The sequence below is a fragment of the Saprolegnia diclina genome (assembly GCF_000281045.1).
Source record: "Saprolegnia diclina VS20 unplaced genomic scaffold supercont1.29, whole genome shotgun sequence".
NCBI classification, from domain to species: Eukaryota; Oomycota; class Saprolegniomycetes; order Saprolegniales; family Saprolegniaceae; genus Saprolegnia; species Saprolegnia diclina.
In genome coordinates this window covers 177,457-201,534 of record NW_008246096.1, presented here as the reverse complement: position 1 = coordinate 201,534, position 24,078 = coordinate 177,457, and the positions used below count along the sequence as shown (strand labels likewise).

General features: G+C 59.8%; 10 protein-coding genes across 11 annotated transcripts; 4 read left to right on the top strand and 6 right to left on the bottom strand.

The window, feature by feature from the left end:
- Window positions 1-53: 53 nt before the first annotated feature.
- SDRG_09145 (hypothetical protein) lies at window positions 54-1,629 on the bottom strand (the record flags this gene model as incomplete). Its single annotated transcript, XM_008615060.1, has 7 exons — window positions 1,602-1,629; window positions 1,386-1,540; window positions 1,292-1,342; window positions 1,058-1,242; window positions 957-1,013; window positions 825-912; window positions 54-776 (listed from the first exon to the last, which is right to left on the bottom strand). The coding sequence occupies exons 2-7, from the start codon at window positions 1,497-1,499 to the stop codon at window positions 54-56; spliced, it is 1,218 nt and encodes a 405-aa protein (XP_008613282.1). The 5' UTR covers window positions 1,500-1,540; window positions 1,602-1,629.
- Window positions 1,630-1,973: 344 nt separating this feature from the next.
- Window positions 1,974-3,186, top strand: SDRG_09144 (hypothetical protein). Its single transcript, XM_008615059.1, has 2 exons — window positions 1,974-2,151; window positions 2,200-3,186. The coding sequence occupies exons 1-2, from the start codon at window positions 2,045-2,047 to the stop codon at window positions 3,149-3,151; spliced, it is 1,059 nt and encodes a 352-aa protein (XP_008613281.1). The 5' UTR covers window positions 1,974-2,044; the 3' UTR covers window positions 3,152-3,186.
- Window positions 3,091-4,107, bottom strand: SDRG_09143 (hypothetical protein). Its single transcript, XM_008615058.1, has 4 exons — window positions 3,892-4,107; window positions 3,618-3,846; window positions 3,350-3,574; window positions 3,091-3,305 (listed from the first exon to the last, which is right to left on the bottom strand). The coding sequence occupies exons 1-4, from the start codon at window positions 4,051-4,053 to the stop codon at window positions 3,187-3,189; spliced, it is 735 nt and encodes a 244-aa protein (XP_008613280.1). The 5' UTR covers window positions 4,054-4,107; the 3' UTR covers window positions 3,091-3,186.
- Window positions 4,108-4,188: 81 nt separating this feature from the next.
- SDRG_09142 (hypothetical protein) lies at window positions 4,189-7,916 on the top strand (the record flags this gene model as incomplete). Its single annotated transcript, XM_008615057.1, has 8 exons — window positions 4,189-4,569; window positions 4,616-4,737; window positions 4,787-5,504; window positions 5,557-5,995; window positions 6,044-6,141; window positions 6,192-7,271; window positions 7,316-7,661; window positions 7,711-7,916. The coding sequence occupies 8 exons, from the start codon at window positions 4,189-4,191 to the stop codon at window positions 7,914-7,916; spliced, it is 3,390 nt and encodes a 1,129-aa protein (XP_008613279.1).
- Window positions 7,853-8,998, bottom strand: SDRG_09141. Of its 2 annotated transcripts, XM_008615055.1 has the most exons (5): window positions 8,836-8,998; window positions 8,698-8,793; window positions 8,590-8,649; window positions 8,301-8,543; window positions 7,853-8,256 (listed from the first exon to the last, which is right to left on the bottom strand). In XM_008615055.1, the coding sequence occupies exons 1-5, from the start codon at window positions 8,971-8,973 to the stop codon at window positions 7,951-7,953; spliced, it is 843 nt and encodes a 280-aa protein (XP_008613277.1). In that variant the 5' UTR covers window positions 8,974-8,998; the 3' UTR covers window positions 7,853-7,950. The 2 variants fall into 2 exon arrangements, with proteins under 2 accessions (XP_008613277.1, XP_008613278.1); XM_008615056.1 differs by having other exon boundaries at window positions 7,853-8,543.
- Window positions 8,999-9,005: 7 nt separating this feature from the next.
- Window positions 9,006-11,023, bottom strand: SDRG_09140 (hypothetical protein). Its single transcript, XM_008615054.1, has 2 exons — window positions 10,377-11,023; window positions 9,006-10,327 (listed from the first exon to the last, which is right to left on the bottom strand). Exons 1-2 carry the CDS (start codon window positions 11,014-11,016, stop codon window positions 9,024-9,026), a joined length of 1,944 nt encoding a protein of 647 aa, XP_008613276.1. The 5' UTR covers window positions 11,017-11,023; the 3' UTR covers window positions 9,006-9,023.
- A 121-nt stretch (window positions 11,024-11,144) lies between these two features.
- SDRG_09139 (hypothetical protein) lies at window positions 11,145-13,937 on the top strand. Its single transcript, XM_008615053.1, has 6 exons — window positions 11,145-12,042; window positions 12,094-12,407; window positions 12,452-12,668; window positions 12,716-12,817; window positions 12,872-13,498; window positions 13,549-13,937. Exons 1-6 carry the CDS (start codon window positions 11,188-11,190, stop codon window positions 13,795-13,797), a joined length of 2,364 nt encoding a protein of 787 aa, XP_008613275.1. The 5' UTR covers window positions 11,145-11,187; the 3' UTR covers window positions 13,798-13,937.
- Window positions 13,938-14,081: 144 nt separating this feature from the next.
- SDRG_09138 (hypothetical protein) lies at window positions 14,082-16,038 on the top strand. The gene is made up of 3 exons (XM_008615052.1): window positions 14,082-14,417; window positions 14,460-14,818; window positions 14,867-16,038. The coding sequence occupies exons 1-3, from the start codon at window positions 14,144-14,146 to the stop codon at window positions 15,992-15,994; spliced, it is 1,761 nt and encodes a 586-aa protein (XP_008613274.1). The 5' UTR covers window positions 14,082-14,143; the 3' UTR covers window positions 15,995-16,038.
- Window positions 16,039-16,240: 202 nt separating this feature from the next.
- On the bottom strand, window positions 16,241-17,749 carry SDRG_09137 (hypothetical protein; the record flags this gene model as incomplete). The annotated part of the gene is made up of 1 exon (XM_008615051.1): window positions 16,241-17,749. One exon carries the CDS (start codon window positions 17,747-17,749, stop codon window positions 16,241-16,243), a length of 1,509 nt encoding a protein of 502 aa, XP_008613273.1.
- A 188-nt stretch (window positions 17,750-17,937) lies between these two features.
- SDRG_09136 (hypothetical protein) lies at window positions 17,938-24,043 on the bottom strand (the record flags this gene model as incomplete). Its single annotated transcript, XM_008615050.1, has 20 exons — window positions 17,938-18,291; window positions 18,348-18,533; window positions 18,583-18,891; window positions 18,958-19,229; window positions 19,280-19,412; window positions 19,464-19,560; window positions 19,612-19,850; window positions 19,894-19,986; window positions 20,037-21,185; window positions 21,237-21,335; window positions 21,378-21,519; window positions 21,561-21,790; window positions 21,838-21,939; window positions 21,989-22,199; window positions 22,247-22,661; window positions 22,704-22,846; window positions 22,894-22,955; window positions 23,014-23,040; window positions 23,434-23,513; window positions 23,566-24,043. The coding sequence occupies 20 exons, from the start codon at window positions 24,041-24,043 to the stop codon at window positions 17,938-17,940; spliced, it is 4,821 nt and encodes a 1,606-aa protein (XP_008613272.1).
- Window positions 24,044-24,078: the final 35 nt, after the last annotated feature.

Here is a 24,078-nt window from a genome sequence, read left to right as displayed (position 1 = left end):
CGACAATTATTTTGGCGTATGTAAATTATCAACAACTTATTCACTATACGCATCTACAACTTGTACTGGTACTCTTCTTCGCTCGAGGCGTCGTCGTCGTCCTTGAGGAAGTCGTTGGACGAGTTGCCACACACATCCATGAGGTGCTGCAGCTGGTCCTGGTCAAACTGGAGCTCGTCCACGATCGACTGAATGTCCTTGGACGACCCGGACGCGCGGAACGAGTCGATGACGCTCGCGACCACCGGGTCGTCGTCCATCGAGAAGACGTTGGCTGCCGTGTTGGCGCTCGTCTCGGCGTCCATCATGTCCCCGAGGTTTAGGTTCGTCTTGAACGACGCGGTGAAGAGAAACTGCGTGAGAATATCGATCGACATTTGGTCCCACTCGACCTTCTTCTTCTTGGTCAAGAACGGAGCTGGCGGTCGCACGGACGGACTGTTGTTCGACGGCGGGGACGGCGACGGTGCAGCGGACGGCGGCGCCGACGACAAGAGGTCCTCGACCTTGTTGTTGGAACTCACAATGCTGCTGCGGCGGCTGCAGTCCGATGCGATCGACGCCTTCTCTTCGTCGTCGTCGTTCTCGAGCAGAATGTCGGCCACGTTCATTTCAAAGAGGTAGCTCAGCATCGGGAGGTTGCCTTGCTTCATTTCGTACTGGATCGACTCGATGAGGTCCGTCATCTCCATCTTGGGCAGCCGACCGGCCTTCTTCTTCTCTTGCTTGGGGTGCATCTGCTTCCATTTCTTCTTGATATCGTCTTCGGCGCGGCCCTACGCGCCGTATTTGCGTGAGTGGCGGACGAGCAGACTCGCGTGTACCGGCAGCAACTTGGCCACTTGTGTCCATCGGTTGCCAATCTTGTTGTAGACGTATTCGAGGAGCGCAATCTCGTTGGCAGTAAAGGGTCTACGTAGTGTGAGAAGCGACGTATCTGTTGCCTTCTCACGCACGAGCGGTTGATGGTGGGCGCCAAATGATTTCGCCAGCGCTCCCGGCACTGCTTGGTCCTACGCGACTGCGTTTGGCTCCATCTGCAGGAGACGAGACGTACGTTCGGCCGGGCACACCTTCGGCGATTCGCACCCACGCGGTCTCGCCGCAGATGTGGATTTGCTGCCGGAGGAGCTCGTCTTCGTCTGGCGACCAATTGCCCTTGATGAGACCTGGCTTGAGCACCTTGTTCCAGCGCTGAAGACACTGCGAGTGGTTGCGCCCCGGCACGAGCTCGGCAATGGCCTACGCACATACGCTTGTTCCAGCAGATCGCGATCTCGCTCTTGCATACCTTCCAGTTTTCGTTGCCATTGAGCTCGACCGCGCGGCGAAGCGCATTGTCCTATGCGCCAGTCGCCCACGTGGCCTCGATGACAGCAGCGTACCTCTTCGTCGGTCCACTTGCCCTTGCCGCCGCTGCTCGGCGTGTTGTAGGCGTCCTCGAACGAGTCCATGTGGTCGCCAATGCGGCGCTTCCTACGCAGTGACATTGATGGCATGGTCCTCGCGCCATGAGCCTACTGCGCCAAGATGGAGGTCACTACGCACGTCATTGCCATGTGAGTTTCGCCGAGGACCATGTACAAGGGGCTCGCACGTACTTGTCGAGGGCGAAGGTCGGGTTGTGTTGGAAGCTGTCGTGGGCCACGGCCTTGTGTGCTATGTCGATCGAAGTCGCGGTCGAAGAAAGCCTTTTCGTGCCCCGCGTGCCCCGGGCTCCTTTCTCTGCCGTACACTACACGTACATGGGATGTACGTACGTTGTACAATGTACGTTCCATGCGACACGCCGGCCATAAATTAAGCCGCGATTCATCGTTGCCTACAAACGCCAAGTGTATTGTGCAAACCGCGTGAAATATTCCCGCGCCATACGCCACCGCTGTAACTCAATGCAATGGCCAATCAACGCGCGGCTTGCGGCGAGGATCGGACTTTGATTGGCTGTAATCCAATCGAAGACGAAAACGGAGCGTTTTCTACGGTACAAGTTTGCTTCGACAAATGGCCTTTCCATTGAGCTCACAAGACAATTCACAGCAGCATGGTCGGTGCATGGACGCCCCACGAGGACGAGCTCCTCCGACGACGCGTGGAGAAGGCCGGGTCCGAGTCCTGGTCCAAGATCGCCGAGTCCGTGCCCGGAAGATCGTACGCCAGCCATTGACTGCAATCATTTCTGATTGCTTATTGCGCTAGATCCAAGCAATGCCGAGATCGGTGGCGCAACCACTTGGACCCGTCGCTCATCAAGACGGCGTTCACGACAGACGAAGAGATTGCGCTGGAGAACGCATACGAAGAGCTCGGGAACCGATGGACAGAGATCGCCAAGCGCCTGCCCGGGCGGTCCGAGCACGACATCAAGCTCCGATGGAAGACGATGCATCCGCATCGCCAAGAGAAGGCTAAAGCGCGGTCCTTTGGCTTTGGCTTTGGCTCGCTCAAGTTGCACTCGAGCAGCAGCAGCGCCAGCAGTACGAGCGAGCCCAAGTCGACGCCGACGCCACGCTCGGCGCCGATCGAGACGAGCCCGCCTCCGTTCGCGCGTCGCCGCAGCTTTGAGAACGTCATGAACACGACCGAGCACCTCGCCAACCAGTATGGTCACGAATACATGTCGCCGTCGTCGTCGCGGCCGCGCAACTTCTCCAACGTCATGGGCTCGGAGAACGTCGCGTCGATGCTCGACGAAATCCACCTCAACGCGATGCACAAGCGACCGTACTTGGAAGACCACCGCCGCATGCAGCTCGAGTGGGAGCGCCAAGACAGCCTCGGCAGCAGCAACAACAACACCAGCCTCCACAGCCTCAACGGGTCGTTTGCGCTCTCCGAGTCGTTCTTGGCCAATCTGCGCAACGCCGAGACGAACGACGGCGTCGACGACGGGCAGCTCGTCGACTCGCTCTTTGCGTCCTTTGGCCCGCACGACGAAGAAGCCATCCGGCGCACGTTCAACTTGAGTGTTCAAGAGTTCGACGATCTCCTCGAGAACAAGAGCGAGATCAAAAAGAGCCTCTCGAAGCTCTCGCTGCGGTCGTCGATGCTCTCCAACACGTCGTTCCTCAACAACGACGACGACCTCAACCACCTCATCAACTCGTGTGTGCAGCCGCCATACCACGACGAGCAGCACATGACTTTTTAATAGACGCGTAGTACAACCTCCGTGTAATACGTGTACTAGGGGGACGGGCTCGAGTATGGAATCGCGTCGCCCATCGGCGTCCGGAAGGATGGGCCAAAGTTGGCGACGACGCTGCCGGCATGGTAGATGGACACGCACGGGTAGTACACATCGCCTAATGCCGGGATCATGGAGGTGGACGATTCGGAGATGAGGTACCACAGGGCAGGTCGTCGAATGCCACTCCTTGGTCGACGCCGTTGACGAAGAAGCGAAGGATACCGTTCGTCTTCTTGACGTCGGACGCTGGCGTCACTGCCGGAGATTCTGAGCCGACGCTGGGCGAAGCAGGATTTGTGGGTGGGCTACTGGCCGAAGTGGGATCCGGACCTGATTCGACTTGATCGGGTAGCAAGAGGAGGGCACCGACGACATCCCCCGGCCCTAGCATGCTTCGTGAGGCTCCTGCATGCGGTTGATGGTTTACCGAAAGCTGCGCCGTAGCCGTCACGGCGTGTGCTCTTGTGTACGATCGCGCCTTCGAGATCGCGGTATGCGTAGCTCGACTCGTCAAAGCCCACGGGCGCGTTGATGTCCGCCTTCTTGGTGCCCACGCCAAAGCGCACGTGGTACGGCACGTCGGCAGGCTGCAGCGTGATTTCGTAATAGCAATTGCCATGACAAATACCGCAGTTGGCGCGTGCCATGCAATAGCCCTAGCCGTGCATGAGTCTTGCCGCACCCGTGACGTCTGCACATACTTTACTGCCTGTGACCGTAAGCCCATCGTCGGCCAGCGAGAGGAGCGCGCCCGTCTCGACGAAGCGGACAGTTCGGCGCTCTTCCGCGGGCGGCGCGTCCGGCTTGTCCTCGGCGCGCGGCCGCTTGGTCGCGACAGCTGCATACTCCTCGGCCCGCTTCATTGACGTGGACGCGTACGGATCCTCCACGGACGATTTCGGGCAAGTATACAAAGCGCAAGTGGCACGAAAAAATACACTTGGGTTTTGTATGTACTAGGTCGCTGCATACAAACAGCAAGAGAGTTTGGGTGGTGAATGTTGAAATGCAATGAAAACCGTTTTCGCGACAAGTCGACCAAGTGGAAGAGCAGCATGGGCGCCCAGGTCGCGCGGGAGAAGCGGCGCGAGAGCGCGGACGCGCGGACGCCGGGCAGCGTCTTCACCTTCGCCAACATCGAGCCGACCGCGTCTTCGCCCGTCAACCTCGAGCGGTCCTCGCCCTTTGTCATCGGCGTCTGCGCCATGGACAAGAAGGCGACGTCCAAGCCCATGACTGAGATCCTCCAGCGCCTTCCCAAGCATGCGTTCCAGATCGTCCTCTTTGGCGACGACATGATCCTCAACAAGTCTGTGGACGAGTGGCCGCTCTGCGATGCGCTCATTGCGTTCTTCTCGACGGGGTTCCCGCTCGACAAGGTACCGTAGACATGCGAGAAACATCGCCTTGACCACGTTCGTGTAGGCCATGGAGTACGTCGAGCTCCGCCAGCCCATCGTCGTGAACGATCTCTCGAACCAAAACTTGCTCATGGATCGCCGCGACGTCTACCGGATCCTCCAGGAACACAACATCCCGACGCCCAAGTACCGACGAACATGCTGGAAGCTATGGCGTCTCATGCTTGGTGCGTAGGCACATCGTCGTCAACCGCGATGGCTACCGCGGGTCGACCCTCGAGCCCGATTTTTTCGAGTGCGACGACTTTGTCGAGCTCGACGGCGTCCGCATCCAAAAGCCGTTTGTTGAAAAGCCCGTAAACGGCGAGGACCACAACATCTACATCTACTACCCGACGAACGCAGGCGGCGGCTGCAAGCACCTCTTCCGGAAGGTCGGGAACCGGTCGTCCGAGTTCCATCCGCATGAAAACAGCGTCCGGCGCGGTCAGTCATACATTTACGAAGAGTTCATTGCGACCCAAGGGACCGACGTCAAGGTGTACACGGTCGGCCCCAACTATGCGCACGCGGAAGCGCGCAAGTCGCCCGTCCTTGACGGCAAGGTCATGCGCGACTCGGTCGGGAAGGAGATTCGGTACCCCGTGATTCTCTCGACGAACGAGAAGAACATTGCGCACAAAGTCTGCCGCGCGTTTGGCCAAACGGTCTGCGGCTTTGACATTCTTCGTGTCGGGAACGAGTCGTATGTGTGCGACGTCAACGGCTGGAGCTTTGTCAAGAACTCGCCCAAGTACTACGACGACTGCGCCGTGCTCCTCCGCCAGTACCTCGAACGCGCGCTCGCGGGTTACGAAGATCCGTACGCCGACATGTACTCGCCGCCGCTCGACCGCGAGCGCTCGATGACCAACAGCTCGTCTATGTCGCTTTTGCAGGCCGACGGCACGGCGGTATACGCTTCGCCACCACGCCGTGTTGTGACTCATAGATGTATGCGATTAGTCGGAGAGCGAGTTTGATGGCGGGTTCGACGGCAGCGATGCGGATGGCATGGAGGAAGAAGAGCTACGCTGCGTCCTCGCCGTCATCCGCCACGGTGATCGCACGCCCAAGCAGAAGATGAAGATGCTCGTGACGTCGCCGCAGCTACTCGACTTTTACGAAAACCGCGTCGGGCGCGGGAAGAAGAAGGACCTTAAGATCAAGACGATCAAGGACCTCGAAGAGCTTCTCGCCGTGAGCAAAAATCTCATCGCAGCGTACGAAGCCAAGCAGCGCCGTGCGTTGGACGCCGATGCCAAGGACGTCGACGACGCCGACGACGACGATATTGATGGCGAGCAAATGAAGGGCATCTACACGCTTCGCGACGTCCTCCAGCGCTGGCAGCTCTGTGGCATCAACCGAAAGGTTCAGATGAAGCCTCGTGCGTGGACCGATGGTACGTCGCGGCGTCGCACCTTGTGCATTCGAATGAAATGATCTATAGACTTTCAAGCGGCACCGACGTCACCCGTGCCGGTGGAGCGCCAGGCGCGCCTCGAGTCGCTGACCAACGTCAGCTCATCGCCAAAGGGCGGCGACAAGGTATTCCGAATGTCCAAGCACCCTTTAATCATGTTGGTGTATTCGAATAGGAAAGCTGCGGTCGCATTAGCCAGCTATTGCTGATCGTCAAGTGGGGCGGTGATTTGACCCACTCAGGCATCCAGCAAGCCGAGACGCTCGGTCAGCACTTCCGCCAGATCATGTACCCCGGTGGCGACGGCGGTCTCCTCCGACTGCACTCGACGTACCGGCACGACCTCAAGATCTACACGAGCGACGAAGGTCGTGTGCAGAAGACGGCGGCGTCGTTTGCGAAAGGTTTGCTCGAGCTCGAGGGCGATATCATTCCCATTCTCGTGAGTTTGGTGCTCAAGTCCAAGGACGCCGACTCGATGCTGGACCAATCGGGCTCGTCAGCGCAAGAAATGATCATGGCCGTGAAGGAGCGGCTCCACGACATTCTGCACCGCGATGACGACTGCGGCCTCTTGCGGACTCACTCCAACTCGCGCCTCGTCCGAAGCGTGGCTGCCGCACTCGACGTCGTCGAGCAGCCTATGAAGAAGATGGAACGGATGCACAAGCTTCTGGGCCACTTGAAGGATCAGCTCACCAAGCTTTTGGATGCCGAGGCGACGGAGAAGGCCGAGCGCGTGCTTACGGCCACCGAGTTTGAGCGCGGTCTCCGTGACGATCGCGAGTTCAAGCCCCTCGAGCGCCAGGGCTCGGAAACGACGGTCGGTTCGTGCTTGGAGCTCGAGCCCGAAACCATTGAAGCGTTCAGCCCGACGTCGGTGGCGACGACGAAGACGCCCAAGGCGCGCAAAAACTCGGTGGACGAGACGGTGTCGCCCAAGAGCCGCCCCAAGACGCCGACGGCGACGTCGCTGAACTCGCTCATGTCGAGTCCACGGCCCCGCATCGGGTCGGCGGGCCACACCAAGCGCGAGCCGTGCGGCCGCGAGACGCTCGAGATGATGCGCGAGCGCTGGGCCAAGCTGTACCGCGACTTTTACTCGAAGAAGGGCAAGACGTTTGATCTCTCCAAGATCCCGGACATCCACGACTGTATCCGCTACGATGCGATGCACAACGCGCACCTGTACCTCAGCGGTATCAAGGAGCTCCTAGATATCTCGGCCTCACTGGCCCACGCCCTCGTGCCGCAGGTACTGCCTTTGTCTGAGACACCGTTTTCGACGGCGCGTTGTAGGAGTATGGCATTGATGTGCACGAAAAGCTTCACATTGGCACCAACATGTGCCAGTCATTGCTCAAGAAGATGCGCGACGACCTCGACCTCGCGCGGGGCTTCAACATTACGCACCGCCTCGACCCGTCGTATGCGACCAAGGACATCAAGTCGACGCACCGCTCTGTGCGCACCCGCCTCTACTTTACGAGCGAGTCGCACTTGCACACGCTCCTGAACGTCCTTCGGCACAGCGTCACGGGCAAAGAGGAGGACTGCCCCGTCTCGGTGCCCGGGCGCAAGTGGATCGAAGAGATCCCCGAGCTCTGCTACATGACGCACATTGTCGTTCGTGTCTTTGAACGATGTACGCCCTGTCCCTTGCTTGGCCACTGCGTCTTAGACCCTCTTTCTAGGCGGCCTCAACAGCTTGGACCCGCGGCGCTTCCGCGTCGAGCTGTCGCTCTCGCCGGGGGCCACCGGCAACCCGCTCGAAGACTTTACGCCCAAGAAGCCGCTGAGCGTATCGCCGCTGCACATTGTGTCGCGTGACTCGCTCACGTGCCAAGAGTTTCAAGATTACATTTGCAAAGCGATTGCGTTCAAGGACGCAGCCCACTAAACGACGACTCGAAACAATACACGCCATCTAGATCTTAGGCGTCACTACGTTCCTCGTACATCTGCTGCTGCTGCTGTGGGTCCTGGGTCTCTTCGTCGTTGTTGCCGCTCGGATCTTTCTTGAGCGTCGGCGACGGCGGCGGCTGTTCGCAGGCTTCGGGCGGTCGCTGCGGCATGCTCGACTCAAAGTGCGAGATCTCGTCGTCCTTGGACTTGAGGTGCACAAATTCTTCCTTGCCCGTGTCGTGGTGGACGACCTCGTTGTTGAGCTCTTCAGTCTGCTCAAAGTAGGTCACTTCGCGATGGGCAAACTCGCCGGTGGTCGACTCCATGTGGATGATCTAGACCGATATGCCATCTCGCCAAGTAGCGTAGACACCTGTACCTCGTGCTGGTGCTTTTCCTTCTCGATGAGGTTCTGCGGCACGCCATGCTCGTCGATCTTGGTGTACTCGACGATCCGCTCTTGGATTGTGATTTCGCGTTTCTTCCAGAGACCGGGTACAAGCGCAATCGACGACGCGCCGCTCGCAGCGAGGCTCGGCCGAGCCACTTCGATGCGCACGAGCTGCGTCGTGGCGGGCGGTGGCACTGGTCGCGCACTCGACGGCGCCGGCGCCCGCGTCGGCTACACCAGCGCTTGTCATACTGTCCCATGAGATGAGACTTGGTACCGCAGTGGCAGCAGGCTGCTCGAGAAGCCGCAGCAAGTCGGCGTACGGGAGGTGATTGTCCTACAGTCGACCACAGTGTGACGAGGTCTCGCAGACAGCGTCGCGTACGTGAAGCTGAAAGAGCGCGCGGAGGCTGGCTTGGCGCGCGCTCGGGATCTGGAGGTAGCTGCAGAGCGCGTCAAAGTCGAGCACCTCGTCCTTGGTCTAGATACGTCGTGAGTGGTCGCTGATTCGCACAAGTTGGACCGTCGGGTGCGTCTGCTTGAGCGGTGCAAACTGCTGCGCGATGCTCATGCCCGACGCTTGGCGCAGGTTGTACGCCTTCATCGCGATGAAGTTCTGCAGCTTCCGCGGGACATCGTCGACCGACCCGCCGGCGCCCATTGCCAAGTTACACTGTCAACGCCAATCGAAACGCTTAGACGAGTGTATTCTTAGCGTTTCTGCTCGTGGGCGCAGACCTCGGTCGTGCACGACGCATGGTCAAAGGACCCAGGCTGCGCCGGCGGGGATAGCATGGTGGCATGCTGCACCCAGAAGAAGACGTGGTAGTGGCCGACGGGGTGCGGTCGACCGCAGAGCAGCGGCGCGTTGGCCTCGCGCACGTTCGGGTATAGCGCATGGAACGCTTCGTAGAGCGAGAGCGGTTCTTGGCCGACGACGAGCGTGTAGACGCCGACGCCGAGCTCGAGCTCGAGATACGGGTCGCGCGTGCTAATGCTGCGGTAGCGCTCCGACGCAATGTGCGCCATCGGGCGATTCCCAACAGCCGCCAAGAGCGAGTCCGGGTAGTGCTCAAAGACGTAGAGAATCGTGTCGACGTACGCGCGGCCACAGACATTCGGAAGGCCACCCGGGGCGATGGACCCGTTGGCAAACTCTTGGTACGATGCCACGTCAATGCCAATGCGGCCGGGTGACGTAATATTTAGGCGAATGTAATCGGTCGATGTGGCCGATGTTGTCCGGCGCAGTGTCCCGGCAACCACAGCGTGCAGTCGGAGCTCGACGGCGCCCTCGCGTGGGCTGGGGCACTGCACCGGCCCCCGTGCTGCGATTCCATTGCACGCTGATGGCGAACGCACTTGTGGCGCCTCGACCCGAAGCAGCATACCTGCGTCGGCCGTGAGCGACATTTTGTAGCTGGCGGCGGCGGCGAGCATGTTGCCGCATCCGTAGAGAGCACTACTGTTGCTGTTGCGAGCGGTCGGCGCTGACGCCTCCAGAGCAAGCGCCATGCCCGACGTACCGAGAAACGCGTAATACTCGCCGGGCGATGCAACGTAGTAGTCGATGTAGGCATCGCGGGCGCTGATCGAGCCGTCGGTGCGGCCACGGCTTGACGTGTCGTCGTCGTTTTCGACGAGAATGTGCGCGCGCTGGCGGCCGTCGGCGGCGTCGACGGAGGCAAAAATCACTTTCGAATCAAAGTACGAGCCATCGCAGTCGCCGCGGACGTCCGTCCACCGACCATACGCGTCCTGCGTCCATGCCGCAACATCGATACGGAGTCGACCCGGTGTCGCGACCGAGAGCAGTATCGTGTCGACCGAAGGCGCGCCCGACGCATGCACGAGCGTGCCACGAACTTCAACCATTGATGTGGGTGGCGATTCGGTCAAATGTGGCACCGTAGTCGCCAGCGCTGCTGGTGGCAACGCCTTTTGCCGCTTCAAGTCGGCAGCGATGTCGGTGGCAGCGACACCGCTGTTCAACCGCCCTTGCTCCGTGTTGCAGCCTAGACAGATACGCTCTATATAACGCAACATGCAGCGTAAGGACGATACCGCCACATGTGTGCAGTCCCAAAACGGCGCCCGTGGCTGTCGACAGGATCGGCGACCCGGACGCACACGTCTTGGTCGAGAGCGCGTACCCGAGACGTCCGCCGCGACCGCAGCCAGTGTACGTGGTTGTAAGGATTTGGCCGTCACGGGACAAGAACGGCGGGGACGTGCCATCAGTGAACTGCGGAAGAACGGCGGAAAGACCGAGCAGGTCGGAGGTGTCGTGGTGCAACATCAAATGGTGGCGGCCGCGCAAGGTGCCATTCCACGGCCGAAGGAGCGCATAGTCGAGCGCTTCCGAGACGGCGACAATATCGACACCAGTCGCAAGACGACGCATCGACCCGTTGTGGGACGGGACCTCAACAACAATGGCCGTCGCGTCCACTCCACGAACGCAGTGGTGCGCCGTGAGCAAGTGACCTTGGCCACCGACAAACCAGCCCGTGCATACGTGCTTGTGCATATGAAGCCGCACGAGTGCGCTCACCGCGGTGCGAACCACGTCGTCCTGACGATGATTCTCGTCGACGGGCACGAGTGTCTCTGGTCCGTGGCAGAGCGATGCTTGCGCCGGTCCAGCGTGCAATAGCAATAGCAATAGCAATAGCGAGAGGGCGTTGACGACGATCGATGCCATGGCTCGCACAGGCGGTTGCCAACTGAAACGTGCGATTGCAGGAAGATCGTCGTTCCAAACAGTGTTTGTTGCAACCGCGGTTCCAGTGGTTTTGCCAACGGTTGCGCGGAAATAGCGCGAAACTCCCGCGTCGGTTCGTAGTTGGAAAGTACGCCCCACGCGCGCAGATATATGGCAGCGACGCTCAAGGTGACGGAGCTACCGCGCGGCGGCTCGGTCGTCTCGACCTCGATTGGACCGATCCAGTACGGCATGCCGCCCGAGACGATCAAGGACTCGATGGCGCTCGGTCTCCCCGTGCCCATGTACTTTATCGTACCGTCCGAGCCCTTTACGAAGACACTGGGCCCCAACATGGGCGTCAACGTCGCCGAGTTCGAGTTCCCCGCGTACTGCAATTTCTTCTTCAAGCGGCAGTGCGTCAACCTCATCGTCGCGTCGCAAGAGGTCGAAGACCGCATCCGCCGCGTCTTCCAAGAGACGCTCTTTGGCCCGCAGGCCATTGACATGCGCATGGACTTTCCGCCCGCGGTGCCGGCCTCGGCGTATCCCAACCTCGAGGCGGAGCTCGGGTACTTTCGCAAGTTTGGCAACACGCTCATTACGCTCGAGATGCTGCTCAAGTTTACGCACTTCCGCGACGACAACATAGCGACGCTCGTTTCCGGTGAGAACACGGTCACGATTCAGAAGACCGAACACGGCTTTGTCATTACCGACAATGGTGCAGCGTCGGCGATGATTGAGGACTTTGTGCGGCTCCCGCCCCCCGCGCAGAACCTCACGGTGCGCGATGTGTTTTACCCGCCGGCTTTTGGCGTCACAGTGCTTGGCAACTCGCATGGGTTTGACCCGAATGGCAAGACGTCCGGGTACGTATTGTGGATCAACCACCGCGGCATCATGGTCGACCCGCCGCCGTTCTCGACCTCAATCCTCATTGCCAACTCGATCCCGCCGCTCATGATTGACGGCGTCATTGTGACGCACTGCCACGCCGACCACGACGCCGGCACGTTTCAAAAGGTAGTTGCAGTGTTGCTGTTGTTGTGGACAATAGTGTCTATGGCCACACAGATTCTACAAGAAGGCCGCGTGTCGCTCATCACGACGCAAACCATCTACCAGTCGTTTCTGCGCAAGTACGCGGCGCTCTCGGGGTTTGAAGAGAGCTTTCTCAAGCGTGTGCTCAACTACCGCAACGTGCGCATCAACGACCCGACGAGCATCCGCGGCGCGACCTTCCGCTTCTTTTACTCGCTCCACTCGATTCCGTGCGTGGGCTTCGAAGTCACGTACGGCTCCAAACGCATCGTGTTTTCGGGCGACCACCTCAACGACGTCGAGCGGATCAAAGCGCTCAAGGACGAAGGCGTACTCACCGAGCATCGGTACCTTCCTCACCCTTTCTTGCCCGAGGTGAGCAAATGATAAGGTGCAACGAGCTGCTGGCGTTTCCGTGGGACTGCGACGTCATCTTGCACGAAGCCGGTGTGCCGCCGATCCACACGCCCATCAAGTCGCTCATGGCGCTCGACGAGAACATTCGCAAAAAGATCTTTGTCGTGCACACGGCTGCCAAGGACATTCCCGCCGACAGCGGCCTGCGCCCGGCGCCCGAAGGCGTCCAAAACACCATCATCGTCCCGACCGTACGCACACGCAATATGGCCACCGCGTCGATGCACGCTGCGCGTAGGAGCGACCGGAGAGTGCAAGCACCCTCGAGGTGCTTGATCTCGTGCGAAAAATCGACATCTTTGTCGACCTCACCCTCGCCGACGCGTACGAACTGGTCCAGGTACCGTTCGTATCTTGTGAGCGCGTACAGCACACGCGTCTCACTGGGATGTAGATGGCGCGCCGAGTCGACTACGCCAAAGCAGCGACCGTCCAAGAACACGGCAGCATCGCGCGCTCGTTTTACATTGTCGTGGCGGGCGAAGCCCAGGCGGTGTTTCCCCCGCTAGGCGCGCGCACCGACACGAGCGATCGGAAGCGGCTCTCGACGATTCCGCAGTCCAAGCGGTACATCCCCGGCGACTATTTCGACCTCCAATATCTGCTGACCCCCAACATGCACGTGGGGTGCTCGGTCATTGCTGCGTCGCCGCTCTGTCTCCTCGAGTTCAACGCCGCCGACATCAACTGGTTCTTACGCGACACGAGCGTCTTCAACCGCATCCAAAAGCTCGTGGAAACGCGGCACAACTTTGCGTGGGACACAATCGCCGAGAACAGTATCTTTACCAAGCTCACGCAAATCCAGCGCACGCAGCTCGAGCTCACGCTTGGCAAGTGGATCGTCGCCGAGAACTTCATTGTGTGGAACGCGGACGAGGCGTGCGACATTGCGGTCTTTGTCTCGGAAGGCGAGTTTGTCATGAAGACGTGGACAAAGCCGACAAGCGCCAGCGCTGCCGAAGCCGATATGCCGACCGAGCCAAGAGGGCCGCCCCGGAAGCGGAAAGGCTCGGTGAACGTACACTCCGTGCTGTATTGCAGGGTACACTAACGACGCTTCGATGATAGCGCGTGGTGCCAATCGACTCGGTCACGAGCGGCCAAAGCAGCGAGTGTCTCCACGCGGTGTTTCGCCGCGGTGCGTTCATTGGCAACGTCAACGCCCTCACGAGCGACGACGAGTGCGCGTTTGGGTCGATGCTCGTTGCCAAAACCGCGGGCACGCTCTTCTGCATCAAGAAGCCCGACTTCAAGTTCTTCCTCTTCGAGAACCCGGGCATTCTCATGGCCCTGAGTGACCTCACGTCCGTCATCTGACTTGACGCTATTTAACGCCACCGACCACCGCACACACCTTGTAGCGAGACGCCGACACCTCCTGTCGAATGTTTGATAGTCGTAGCCACGTTGCATAGCCGTATGACCAATTAATAGATCCCACTCGCCTGTCGGACGTCGTTATACCGAGCATAAGGATACGAGATCGTGTCCTTGCTGGCGATGGCCACTCAGGAAGCGCGTCGATGCGGCCGCGTCAATCAAGTGGATCCCGCGCACGACCGTTCAAGATATAGTCGGGGCCAATCAGCGCGATGCAAAACGCTTGGCCGAAATAGCCAGGCAGCGCGTCGTCGGTGGTTGGAGTACTTCCCATCCGGCTCGGATGGAGCAAGCCAAGTCGCTCCGCCCGACGACGTTAGCGCCGCTCGCGGTCGCTCTTCCGGAGAAAGGCCACGTTGGCCTCCCGGACGAGCAGCCGCGATTGCGCCGGCCGCCCAAACCCCGGGCGGACCCTCCACCGGCGACAACGTACTTTCGCTGGAACCTCGACCAAGTCGAAGAGAAGTTGCGGGCGAAAATTCAGGAGCGTACCGAGCTCCGTGGCAACTTTATCTACCAGCAAGCCTTCCGCCTCCTCGAGAAGAACCGAGGCCACGGTATCGGTCCTGTTTGTGTGCTTTATTCGAGGTCATGTGTAGGCATTGACTTGACGTCGTTCAAAGATACGATGGTCAACAAGCTCGGGCTCACGCTCATCGACGCCGAGTTTGAGCACCTCTTTGCCAAGTACGATACGGACAAGAACGGCCGCATCGACATTTACGAGTTCATTCACCACGTGTTGCCCCACGACTATGGCGAGCGCACGTCGTGGATCGAGCTCAGCGACGAGCGCATGGCGGCCGAGCGACGTCGTGCGAACGAACAAGACCGCGCGAGCTACCTCGCCGGTCGGTTCCTCTCCAACCACGACGCGAACGAGCGTCGACCGGCGTGGACGTTGCACGAGATGCGCCTCCAGATTTACAAAAAGCTGCACGAAAAAACCCCAAAAGGCGTACGACTAGACACTCTGCGTTCGAGTCGGGACTCAGATCTGGCATAGGTCGACCAGACGCGACAGGCATTCCAGTTGTTGCAGCGCGGCACGAATGCGGCCGTCACACTTGTCGACCTTCGACAGACGATCAAAGATGTTTTGTGCATCGCACTCACCGAGGCCCAGATGCACGAACTCTTGAAGCCCTTCAACCGCGGTGGCATCGTCGACGTGCGTGGGTTTGTACAGTCGGTCATGAAGACCGACTGCCCCCACGACAGCAATGTGCCGAATGGCTTGTTCACGGAGCAGTCTCCAGAGAAGGAGCCGCTCTCAGGTCGCCGCCATGTCGACCCAAAGAAGCAGCGAGCAAAAACGAGCGACTCTTTTCTCGTGTCGAGCAAGCGTGTGCAGGGATACAACAAGGCCAAAGGCATTGCACCGAAACCGTACCCCCGCCACCGCCACCGCCACAACAGCAACGAAAACAGCAGCCACCTCAAAGCGACCAAGACGACGGTGCAGTTCACGCTCTCGCCCGACAAGATACCCATGGCGCGTCCAGGCTCGGCCGCGCCGCGCCAGAGCCTCGCGGACCTCGCGACGCCGGACCGGCGCGAATTTCACTTTCGCCCGCCCACCGCCGCAGTGAAAACAATGGACTTTGTGACACCGGCCGCCGCCAAGCTCTCGCCGGCCAAGGTCGAGGCGAGCAGTAGCAGTAGCAACCTGCTGCAGCGTCGGCCGAAATCGTCGGGTCGCAACCACCTCGTGAGTCCCTTCTCGCCCATCAAGCGCCCCGAGTCGCCCAAGGTGAATGCATTCCAGCGCCTGCCGATTCCGCCGCGGCCGGCGACGCCTCTAGCGACAGACGCCAGTCGCGTAGCTACACTGGGTGGTGACGATGCTGCGCTGGAGGATGCCAAGTCGACCAGCGAAGCTAGCGTCGACGGCGTCGACGAGGGCGATGCGACGGTGGAGACCGGACTGACGACACTCTCGGTCACCGATGACGTGACGCCAACGACGCCGCGAAGACGGCCGACGACCCCGCGCCAACCGCTATTCGAAGAGTTCGAGCCGTTGGCGCCGCCGCGCATCTCGCAGGTCCACCAGCGGCAGCAGACGGCGACCGCGTACAAGTCGATGAAACCCAACTTTCGTATCTCCGAAAGTACATTTTGCTGCCGCTAACCCCCGATGGATGTGAATTCACTGTGCTTTGTCAACGTTGTCGATTGCTCATGTACACATTTCACCGCTTCCATAAGAAAAGCTTGCGCACCAGGTGGCGACACTGCATGGGGTCTGCAATTGCTCGGTCATTTTGGCAAAGTCGACGGACGAGACGACGACTAGAGTGTGGTCAACCAAGGTGTGAACAGGCCGACTAGAGTCTACTCCAGCCGACTAGAGTGCGTCATCGGTGTTGTTGACGATTCATCTTCCTCCATGCTGGCTCGCTGTTGAAAACACACGTTCGCACTGGAGGAGCTCGAGTACGTCGAGGCGGGCCTCGATTTGCGCGCAGCGCACGACCTCCGGCGTGCACTCGGGTCGAAAGTGCTGCAAAAGCATCGCGAAGACGCGCAGCGGTGTCTGCCAGTGCAGTGCGTTCACAAACCCTTTGGTCGTACAGCGTACGCACGTGTGCGCGACGAGGTAGGCGAGCACAGGGGGGTGGAACACTGCGCTGTCGATCGCATTCGGGGAGCATGGTGCGTGGGCGACGTCAATAAGGAAGCGCACGGCCTCGAGACACCCTTCGGCGGCCGCAAAGTCGACCCACACGGCGCGAAACCGAAACGACCGGCTGTGCAGAAAGGCCAGCATCTCGAGTGTTCCCGCACGCGCGACCTTGGCCTCGTCCCAGCACCACACAAGCAGCGGCGATACCGTCGAGAGGTCGAGCGTGTACCCAACGTACAAGAGGTATCGGACCACGTTCAAATGACCGTGGCAGAGCGCTTGGAAGGCGATGTCGCTGCTGCCGCAGTAGCCCGCAGCGAGACGCGACTGCACAATGTCCAAGAAGCCGTACGTGGCGGCGGCGTCGACGCCGCGCCGACCTGCAAACTCACTTCGGTGCGTAAGCAGGAAGCGCACAATGTGCATTTGGCCCTCGGCGTAGGCGGCGCTGAGTGCGCTTGTCGCATTGCCGTGGCGCCACCGCTCGTGCAGGAACCGAATGATGCCGAGGTGACCGCTAATGGCGGCGCCAGCCAGAACTTGCGCCGAGACAGGCAACCGCGCTTTGTCGCAGCGCAAGACGAGCGAGAAGAGCCCTGCGATCGCGACGTCGTGGTAGAGATCGTCGTAGGTGACGGTGGTCGGGAACGTGTCCCAGAGGTACTCGGCGCACGCGACATGTCGACGTCGGATCGCTGCTTGCATGGCACTCTCGTCCCAACCATGGTCGGTGTACGTCCTGAGGAGCTGCAAGAGGTCGACACGGCCAAAGTACGCGACGTACTTGGGTAGGCTCCTGCCCTTGAATGAGCGCTTTGGCGTCTGTCGAGAGAGATTCGTCATGCTACTGCGTTGATGCAGGAGATACCGGGCAATGTACAGCTTGCCGCAAGCAAACGCGCAGTCGATCGCGTCGGCAGAGACGAGCGCCGGGCGACAGGCCAAGATGCGCTGCACCACATGCAGCTTGCCCTCGTAGATGGCGAGGTGCAGCGGGAAGCGAATGTCATACATCGCCTCTTCGTCCAAGCACAGATTGCGGTCCGTGACGGTCCCGAGCAGCGTCTTGTGGAAAGGCGAGGACACGAGCCGGCCGCCGACGAAGCAGTCGTGGCCGCGCCCGGCATAGTGCGCGAGGCTGTACCGGACCTTGCGGCGGAACTCGTGGAAGCGCGGGCGCAGGTCCTCGTAGATCCCATCTTGGTACGCAAAGATGATGCTCCGGAGCGGATGCACATGGAGGACGTCGAGGAAGACCATGCCAGCGCGCTGCAAGATTCGAAACTGGTTGATGCCCGCCTTAACCGGTTTTCATGTCGCATGCACCGGCTCGGATACATATGAACCGGTTTAGTTTCTTAACCGGTTCGCATCAAACCGAACGGTGTGTTCTACAGCCGGTTCCATTGCCAGCGTGAACCGTCGACGGGGCTAGGGTCCTAGGCTTCTTACAATGTATTTTGGCGCAGACGCAGGCCCGTCGTGCCGTCCGCCATACCGTCGTCGTCGTCGTCCCACTGCATCTTCTTGCGTGGACTGCCGCGCGGACTGCCAATCGGCGAGCTCGGCAGCGTCCGCAGGGGCAGGTGCGTGTACTCGGTCATGGCCGACAGCGCGTCATTCTTCATCTTGATCGTAATCTTTCGCGACATCCACGTCATGACGAGGTGCATGAGCTTGTTGTGCTTCTCGGCGAGCTCGACAAGCTCCCACGTCGGGATCTGGAGCACAATCACACGCGCCTGCGTCGTCGTCATCGCTGCGGTGGCCGACATGATATGCGTCGAGCCCTTGATGAACGACTAGAACCACCACGAGTCGACTAGAACATAGTCGAGTCAAGCAAGAGAGCACGTACGAGTTCGCCAAAGCAAATGCCAGCGCCGCAATGCGTGAGCGCGGTTGTCTTTTCGTCCTTGGTCATCGCAAGCACAATCGTGCCGTCGACGACCGCGTAAATGCTGTTGGCCGGCGACCCCTCGGCGAACAGCACGTCGCGCGGCTGGAGCACTACGACTTGTGCCATCTGTGCGACCGTCGAAATCTACGCCTCCACGTTATCAGTCGCCATCGACAGATCGCTTCGTAGGTACGAGGTCGTCGTCGACGTCCTTCAAGAGGTTGGACGCCTTGAGATGCAGGCACTTTTCCAAGTGCGAGTACGTGACCTCGTCCTGCGCACGCGGCGTCGCCGTGAAATGCTTGGCACTCAAGTTGAGACTCGAGTACTCGAGCAGGTGCGCGTGCGGCTTGGATCGCGGCGGGAGGTGCGCCGACTGCGACCGGGCGCGGCCAATCTTGGCGAGCAAATTGCTCGCCGCGCGATCAACGTTGGCGGCCACCGACACTTGCGACGCAAAGACTAGGCGCTTCAGTCGACTCGTCTCTTCGGTCGACTCGAGCTAGTTTGCCAGAGAAGCTCAAGATATCAACCGAACCCTTGTCTCAACATGGATAGAAAAAGGTACCTGGAGGTACGTCCAGCGCAAGGTCGACGCCAGCGCGTCCAGAACGCCGCGTGCGATGCCCGTGTTGTCGTGGATGAGCGCGTGCAGATTGGCGCGCGAGATCTCGAGCACGACCACGTCGGTCGTCGCGGTCGCGGACGCCAAGTGCTTGCCTTTGCTCGTCAGCAGTGCGAGCTCGCCGACGCACGCGCCGTCATGAAGTGTCGTGAGGACGTTGCCGTTGGCTTGATGGAGCTCGACCGATCCCTTGGCCAAAACGTACATTTGGGACGCTACGACAGGCATGGATGCGCTGCCTTTTATATGAGAGAGAACGGCGTACCGATGTCGCCTTCCTCGACAAAGGTTGTGCTGGCGACAACGCGACGCGGTTCAAAGTGACACGCGATCTTCTGCACGAGCTCCAGCACCGCGATCGATCGGAAGAGTGCACACGCGCGCAGGCTCATGACCACCTACCACAGCGACAGACCTGTCTTGAGACGCCGAGACAACAAGTCACGTACGTCAAAGGTCGTAAAGGCCAGTGGTGCGAGGTCCGCGTCCATCGTAGCTCGTTGAAAGAGGTGTTCTAAAGCCTTGGCGCGCCGGCACTGCGGGTCTCTACGGAGAGAGTGCGTCACGACACAGAAGAACTCGTCGGTGATGACGCACTGGAACGCGCGGCACACCAAGTCTTTGGTGATGCTATGCGCCAAGAGACGGTCGGCTTGGGCTTCCGTGAGCACTCGCGCCGTCTCGGCGCTGTGGTCGTGGTCGTGGCAGGATGTTGCGTGGAGGTAGTACTCGAGCGCGAGGCATGAGAGCTCGAGCGCAATGCTGTCGTCCTGCATCGTTCGCATCAAACTGTCGTTGCGCAGCGTGCTTTGGATCTTCTTGACGTCCTTGAGCAGCTACGCCAAGCACGTCAGATGGACACGTCTGATAACACGCAACCTGCAGCGCCATCGGGGCCTTGGGGGCGTGCGGAAACAGCAGCGGCAAGAGCGTATGCTTGGCACTTGATGGTAAAAGCGTCTCGAGGACTTCCTAACCGTGGATCCACGTTTCAGCCGTATTCGTATCCGTAAGACTCGTACCTGGACGGCCGAGAGCACTTCGGGCACGTCGGCGTGGAGGCCCTCGAGGAGGACGTGGATGTTGAAGCCTTTTGGGAACCGCACCGAGGCGAGCTTGAGCACCATGCGGAGCAGCACGTCCAGCGTGTCTTCCACGACATGCGACAGCAGTGTGTGGTGGTGCGGGTCTTCGAAGAGAAGGCGCAGGTGCTGCATCTGATACCCGCGAAACACGTGGGTGGACACAATGTGGTCCATGCGCTTGACCAAGACGCGGACGTCGGTGCTGTCGTCCTCCCGGAGGTGGTCGACGATCCGCAGCACCGCGTCCGCAAGGGCTTCCCAGAGCGGCAGCTCGACCTGGCTCAGACCAAAGAGCTGGCTCAGCTGGAGCTCGGACGGCGTGCTCGACTTGGCGAGAAGCGAGTCCATCATGTTGAGGACGAGGTCGAGCTTGGCGTCCGACGGAAACGCCGCAGCTTCCACGAGCCGGAGCCCGCCAATGATGCGCTCGAGGGCGACGTCAGCGACAGCCTTGTCGAGAAAGTTGACCACGTACTCCCAGAGCACCGAGGGCGGGAATGCTTGGAGGGCGTCAATGACGTCGGTGCGCAGCGTTGCGTCGGGCAGCCATTTGAGAAGCGCGGGCAACAGCATCGGCGACGTTCGCTTCGACTGCCGACAGCACTGCAGCGCCGCGCGAACGATCGACGGCGCTTGGGTTTCGTGGAGAAGGTACACGAGATACCCGTTGCCGAGGAGCTCCGGGAGCTCCTTGCCCACGATGCGGAGGCACACGACCTTTGCCTCAATGTCACGGGGCTCATGCAGCAGCTTTTGGAGCACGACCGTCGCCTTCTCGTCCATCCACTGCGTCCGCCGGAGCAGCGCGATCGCCGCACCGACGACCATTGAAACGTCGCTGGCGTTGTGCAGTGCATCGGCAAGGGCGTCCGTCGATGCGCCGCGCTCGTGGCCGCACGCCAAAAGGCACGCGAGGCGGAGCTCCTGCGGCTTGGCGCAATCGTCATAGACAGCGAGGAGGTCCTCCACAGTGAAAATCCGCTTGGACTCGTCATTAGAAGTCTCTGCGCTGGCCACGTGGAGCTCGATGAGGCGCATTTGCGTGTGAAACGACGCGTCCGGCATCGTAAACACAGCCCGTAGCTCCTACACCCAACTTTCTTTCAAGCCCAAACGACATGCAAGCAAAAAGTGTACGCTGCGGAAGAGCGGAACGTGCGACGGCTGCAGAAAGCTGAGCACAAAAGCCACTTGGTTGGACGCGCCGCTCCGAAGCGTCTCTTGGACGAGCTCGACCTACGCAATCGCAATGACGCGTCATGACGCTCGCAAACGTACTTGGTCAGTGGTAAAGTCAATGATGGGCGACGTCAGGTCCATGTGACCTTTCTTGAGCGATGCGTAAAACTCGGTCGCATACGACTGCCGCGCGGCGAGTGCATCAAAGAACCACGCGACGCCAAAGAGCACCATGACCACACTAGTTCAACTCGATACCTCGATACAAAAGAAAAAAGGTACCTGACCGAGCGAGGGCCGCAGTAGCGCTGCATCGTGTCGGACGTGAGCACGATCGAAATGAGCGCACCGAGCACACGAGCAATCGACCGGAACGGGCCGACGACAAAGCTTTTGAATTTGGTCCGGTCGGTCGCGTTGAGCGGCAGCCAGAGCAGCTCCCGCGCCGGGTTGAAGATCGCATGCGACACGCTGTTGTAGAGCGCGCGTGTGCCAATCAAAAGCAAGTGCGACTACGACATTCTGTCAACCGCCAACAAAGAACGACGACCATACGTACCGACGACAAGTACGTCGACGCGCCATAGAGAATAATCGCCAACGGTAGCGTCGAGATGCCGTACATGACGCCAAAGTACGAAAAGAGCGGCCCCGACACCAGCTACTTCCATCGTCAGCTGCTTTTTCTCAAAAACCACCAAATATGCTACCTGGAGCGGGATCATAAAGAAGCTCTGGACACCGTTGATCGCGCCAAGCGAGTACTTGAGCGTCTCTTCCGAGTGCGTGCTTAGGATCGAGAGCGTCCGGTAGTCGACGAGAACGCGAATCAAGGTCGCGCCCATGTCAAAGAAGCACACGTGCTTGAGGTACGACCGATTCTGAATGTCCGACACGATCGACGACGTCGACGCCGCTTTCCTACAACAACCTCAGCCACTCAGATCGTAGAAAAAGCAAAAATGTACGAAGCGCCATCGCTGGCTTTGACTCGCGGCGAGAGGCCAAAGAGGGGTGTGACGAAGCACATAAAGGCGCCGAGGACGCCCATAAGCAGTGCGACGACGAGCACGTTGCCTTCGGTCGGAATCGCATATGCCTTGAGAAGCGGGATGATTGCAAAACTGGCAAAGATCGTGCCGAGCGTTGAGCCAAATGTGATAGCGCCAAAGTACTGCTTGGACTCGGCGACCGTGAACGCGGCGGCACAGAGGTCCCAAAACTGCTGCGAGAGAAGCTGGATCGCAATCTCAATCCAGACGTAGAGCGCGATGCTCGAGAGGTACAGCAGCTGCGGAAGCTGCGTCAAAAGTAGCCAAAGCCCGACCATAATCAGTGACGAGAGGCATGGAAAGCCGCACGCGAGAACCGTCGGGCGCACGCCTACGTCGCCTGTGGGAAGCGCGCTTTGGACATCGATCGTACCGCGTTGGAGGAGGCGCGCGGCCGCCGTCATGGCATACGCGGACGCAAACGACATGAGGACTGTCATGTGCGAGATGTAGCGCGAGTCGTAGATGCGCAGGAAGATCGTATCGCGGGTCACGCTGCCGAGCACCGTGATGCAGCTAGTAGCACGAGGTCAAGACGATGGGTCGCTGCCGGGCTCTCGTACCATTGCAGCGTAAAGATGCCACAGAAGAGGCCAACGCGTAGCATTGCGTCGCGCATATAGAGCTATCGACCTACGCGGCCATGTGCATGAGGCCGACGCGCGTCGTGCGCGGACGAGTACCTCGGATCCTTCCGCTTGCAGTTGACTCTACAAAATACCCTCATTTTGGATAGGGTGTAATATCAAGTTTTCGAGGGACTCGAAATTTTTGCCACGTCACAAGCCCCACGCATGGAAGCGCACCTCGTTGACTTGACCACGGCACCACTCTTCTTCATTGTCTAGCCCAAGCTGCTATTGTCTTCGTAAGTTTATAGCACAAGCTGCTATATTACTAGTAGTACGAATGTTCATCCGTAGTTGCGACTGAATGTAATCTGACAAAAACTAAATTAAAAGAGTAAATAATGCCCACTAGACCGAGACAGGGCAAAGTGTGACCTCGAGAGGCGTCGTTGACGGGCAAGTGACGGCGGTAGTCGAGCATGGTGGTGCAAGACATGTCACTGCGGCACAGGCGCTTGGCTCGCTCGACTTCACGGCCATGGCCGTATTGAACCCGTCGGTTGTTGTGATGCTGTAGCTCGCGAGCTGCGCCTCACGGCGTAGCCACGCAAACCCTATGGGTAGAGTACTTTAAGCTCTTGCGCTTGGCGACAAGGGGCGACGTACGTGTAGCATTCGTCGATGCGCCGAGACGCACCGAGATGCTGGCCAGGCCTTTGGTAGAGATTGGGATGGAGGTGTTGGTGGTGACCACGACATGGTCTTCGCTTGCGTCCAGGCTGTAGTAGATGTCGATGCCGGATTGGCATTGGTTTCGAACGAGAAGAATGGTCGTCGTCGTCGTACTGTTAATGGTGGTGGTTGGCAGGGGCGCGGTGGACGTGTGCTGCAGCGTGAGGACGAGCGCGATGGAGGCGCCGCCACACACGGCGAGCCAGACAATTAGGCATGTAGCGAGCCAGCGGCGCGACCGGCTTTGGCGCGGCGAATCGGTCTGGAGCGTAAAGCCGCCGGACGAGGTTTCACCGAGCGTCGAGTCGTCGTCCATCTCGTAGATTGGCATCGTCCACGCCGTGAGCGAGTTGGTGATGCTGGGCATGCCCGACGACCACGAGAGGCGGTCGGGGCTCTCGGGCGCCTTCATCGCCACCCGCGAAAATTTGGATCTGGCGCCCACGA

What these genes read in the sequence shown, in the direction of transcription:
- SDRG_09144 (XM_008615059.1), top strand. Translation starts at nt 2,045, where the DNA reads ATGGTCGGTGCATGGACGCCCCACGAGGACGAGCTCCTCCGACGACGC. An exon ending in GAGTCCGTGCCCGGAAGATC is followed by an intron (nt 2,152 to 2,199) that starts GTACGCCAGCCA and finishes TTATTGCGCTAG; the next exon opens with ATCCAAGCAATGCCGAGATC.
- SDRG_09143 (XM_008615058.1), bottom strand. Translation starts at nt 4,053, where the DNA reads ATGAAGCGGGCCGAGGAGTATGCAGCTGTCGCGACCAAGCGGCCGCGC. An exon ending in CGGCTACGGCGCAGCTTTCG is followed by an intron (nt 3,575 to 3,617) that starts GTAAACCATCAA and finishes GAAGCATGCTAG; the next exon opens with GGCCGGGGGATGTCGTCGGT. An exon ending in ATTCGACGACCTGCCCTGTG is followed by an intron (nt 3,306 to 3,349) that starts GTACCTCATCTC and finishes TCCCGGCATTAG; the next exon opens with GCGATGTGTACTACCCGTGC.
- SDRG_09141 (XM_008615055.1), bottom strand. Translation starts at nt 8,973, where the DNA reads ATGGGCGCCGGCGGGTCGGTCGACGATGTCCCGCGGAAGCTGCAGAAC. An exon ending in AGCAGCCTGCTGCCACTGCG is followed by an intron (nt 8,544 to 8,589) that starts GTACCAAGTCTC and finishes GCGCTGGTGTAG; the next exon opens with CCGACGCGGGCGCCGGCGCC. An exon ending in AGGAAAAGCACCAGCACGAG is followed by an intron (nt 8,257 to 8,300) that starts GTACAGGTGTCT and finishes ATATCGGTCTAG; the next exon opens with ATCATCCACATGGAGTCGAC.
- SDRG_09140 (XM_008615054.1), bottom strand. Translation starts at nt 11,016, where the DNA reads ATGGCATCGATCGTCGTCAACGCCCTCTCGCTATTGCTATTGCTATTG. An exon ending in GGGACTGCACACATGTGGCG is followed by an intron (nt 10,328 to 10,376) that starts GTATCGTCCTTA and finishes GTATCTGTCTAG; the next exon opens with GCTGCAACACGGAGCAAGGG.
- SDRG_09139 (XM_008615053.1), top strand. Translation starts at nt 11,188, where the DNA reads ATGGCAGCGACGCTCAAGGTGACGGAGCTACCGCGCGGCGGCTCGGTC. An exon ending in ACACCATCATCGTCCCGACC is followed by an intron (nt 12,669 to 12,715) that starts GTACGCACACGC and finishes CGCTGCGCGTAG; the next exon opens with GAGCGACCGGAGAGTGCAAG. An exon ending in ACGCGTACGAACTGGTCCAG is followed by an intron (nt 12,818 to 12,871) that starts GTACCGTTCGTA and finishes ACTGGGATGTAG; the next exon opens with ATGGCGCGCCGAGTCGACTA.
- SDRG_09138 (XM_008615052.1), top strand. Translation starts at nt 14,144, where the DNA reads ATGGAGCAAGCCAAGTCGCTCCGCCCGACGACGTTAGCGCCGCTCGCG. An exon ending in CGAGAAGAACCGAGGCCACG is followed by an intron (nt 14,418 to 14,459) that starts GTATCGGTCCTG and finishes GGTCATGTGTAG; the next exon opens with GCATTGACTTGACGTCGTTC. An exon ending in ACGAAAAAACCCCAAAAGGC is followed by an intron (nt 14,819 to 14,866) that starts GTACGACTAGAC and finishes GATCTGGCATAG; the next exon opens with GTCGACCAGACGCGACAGGC.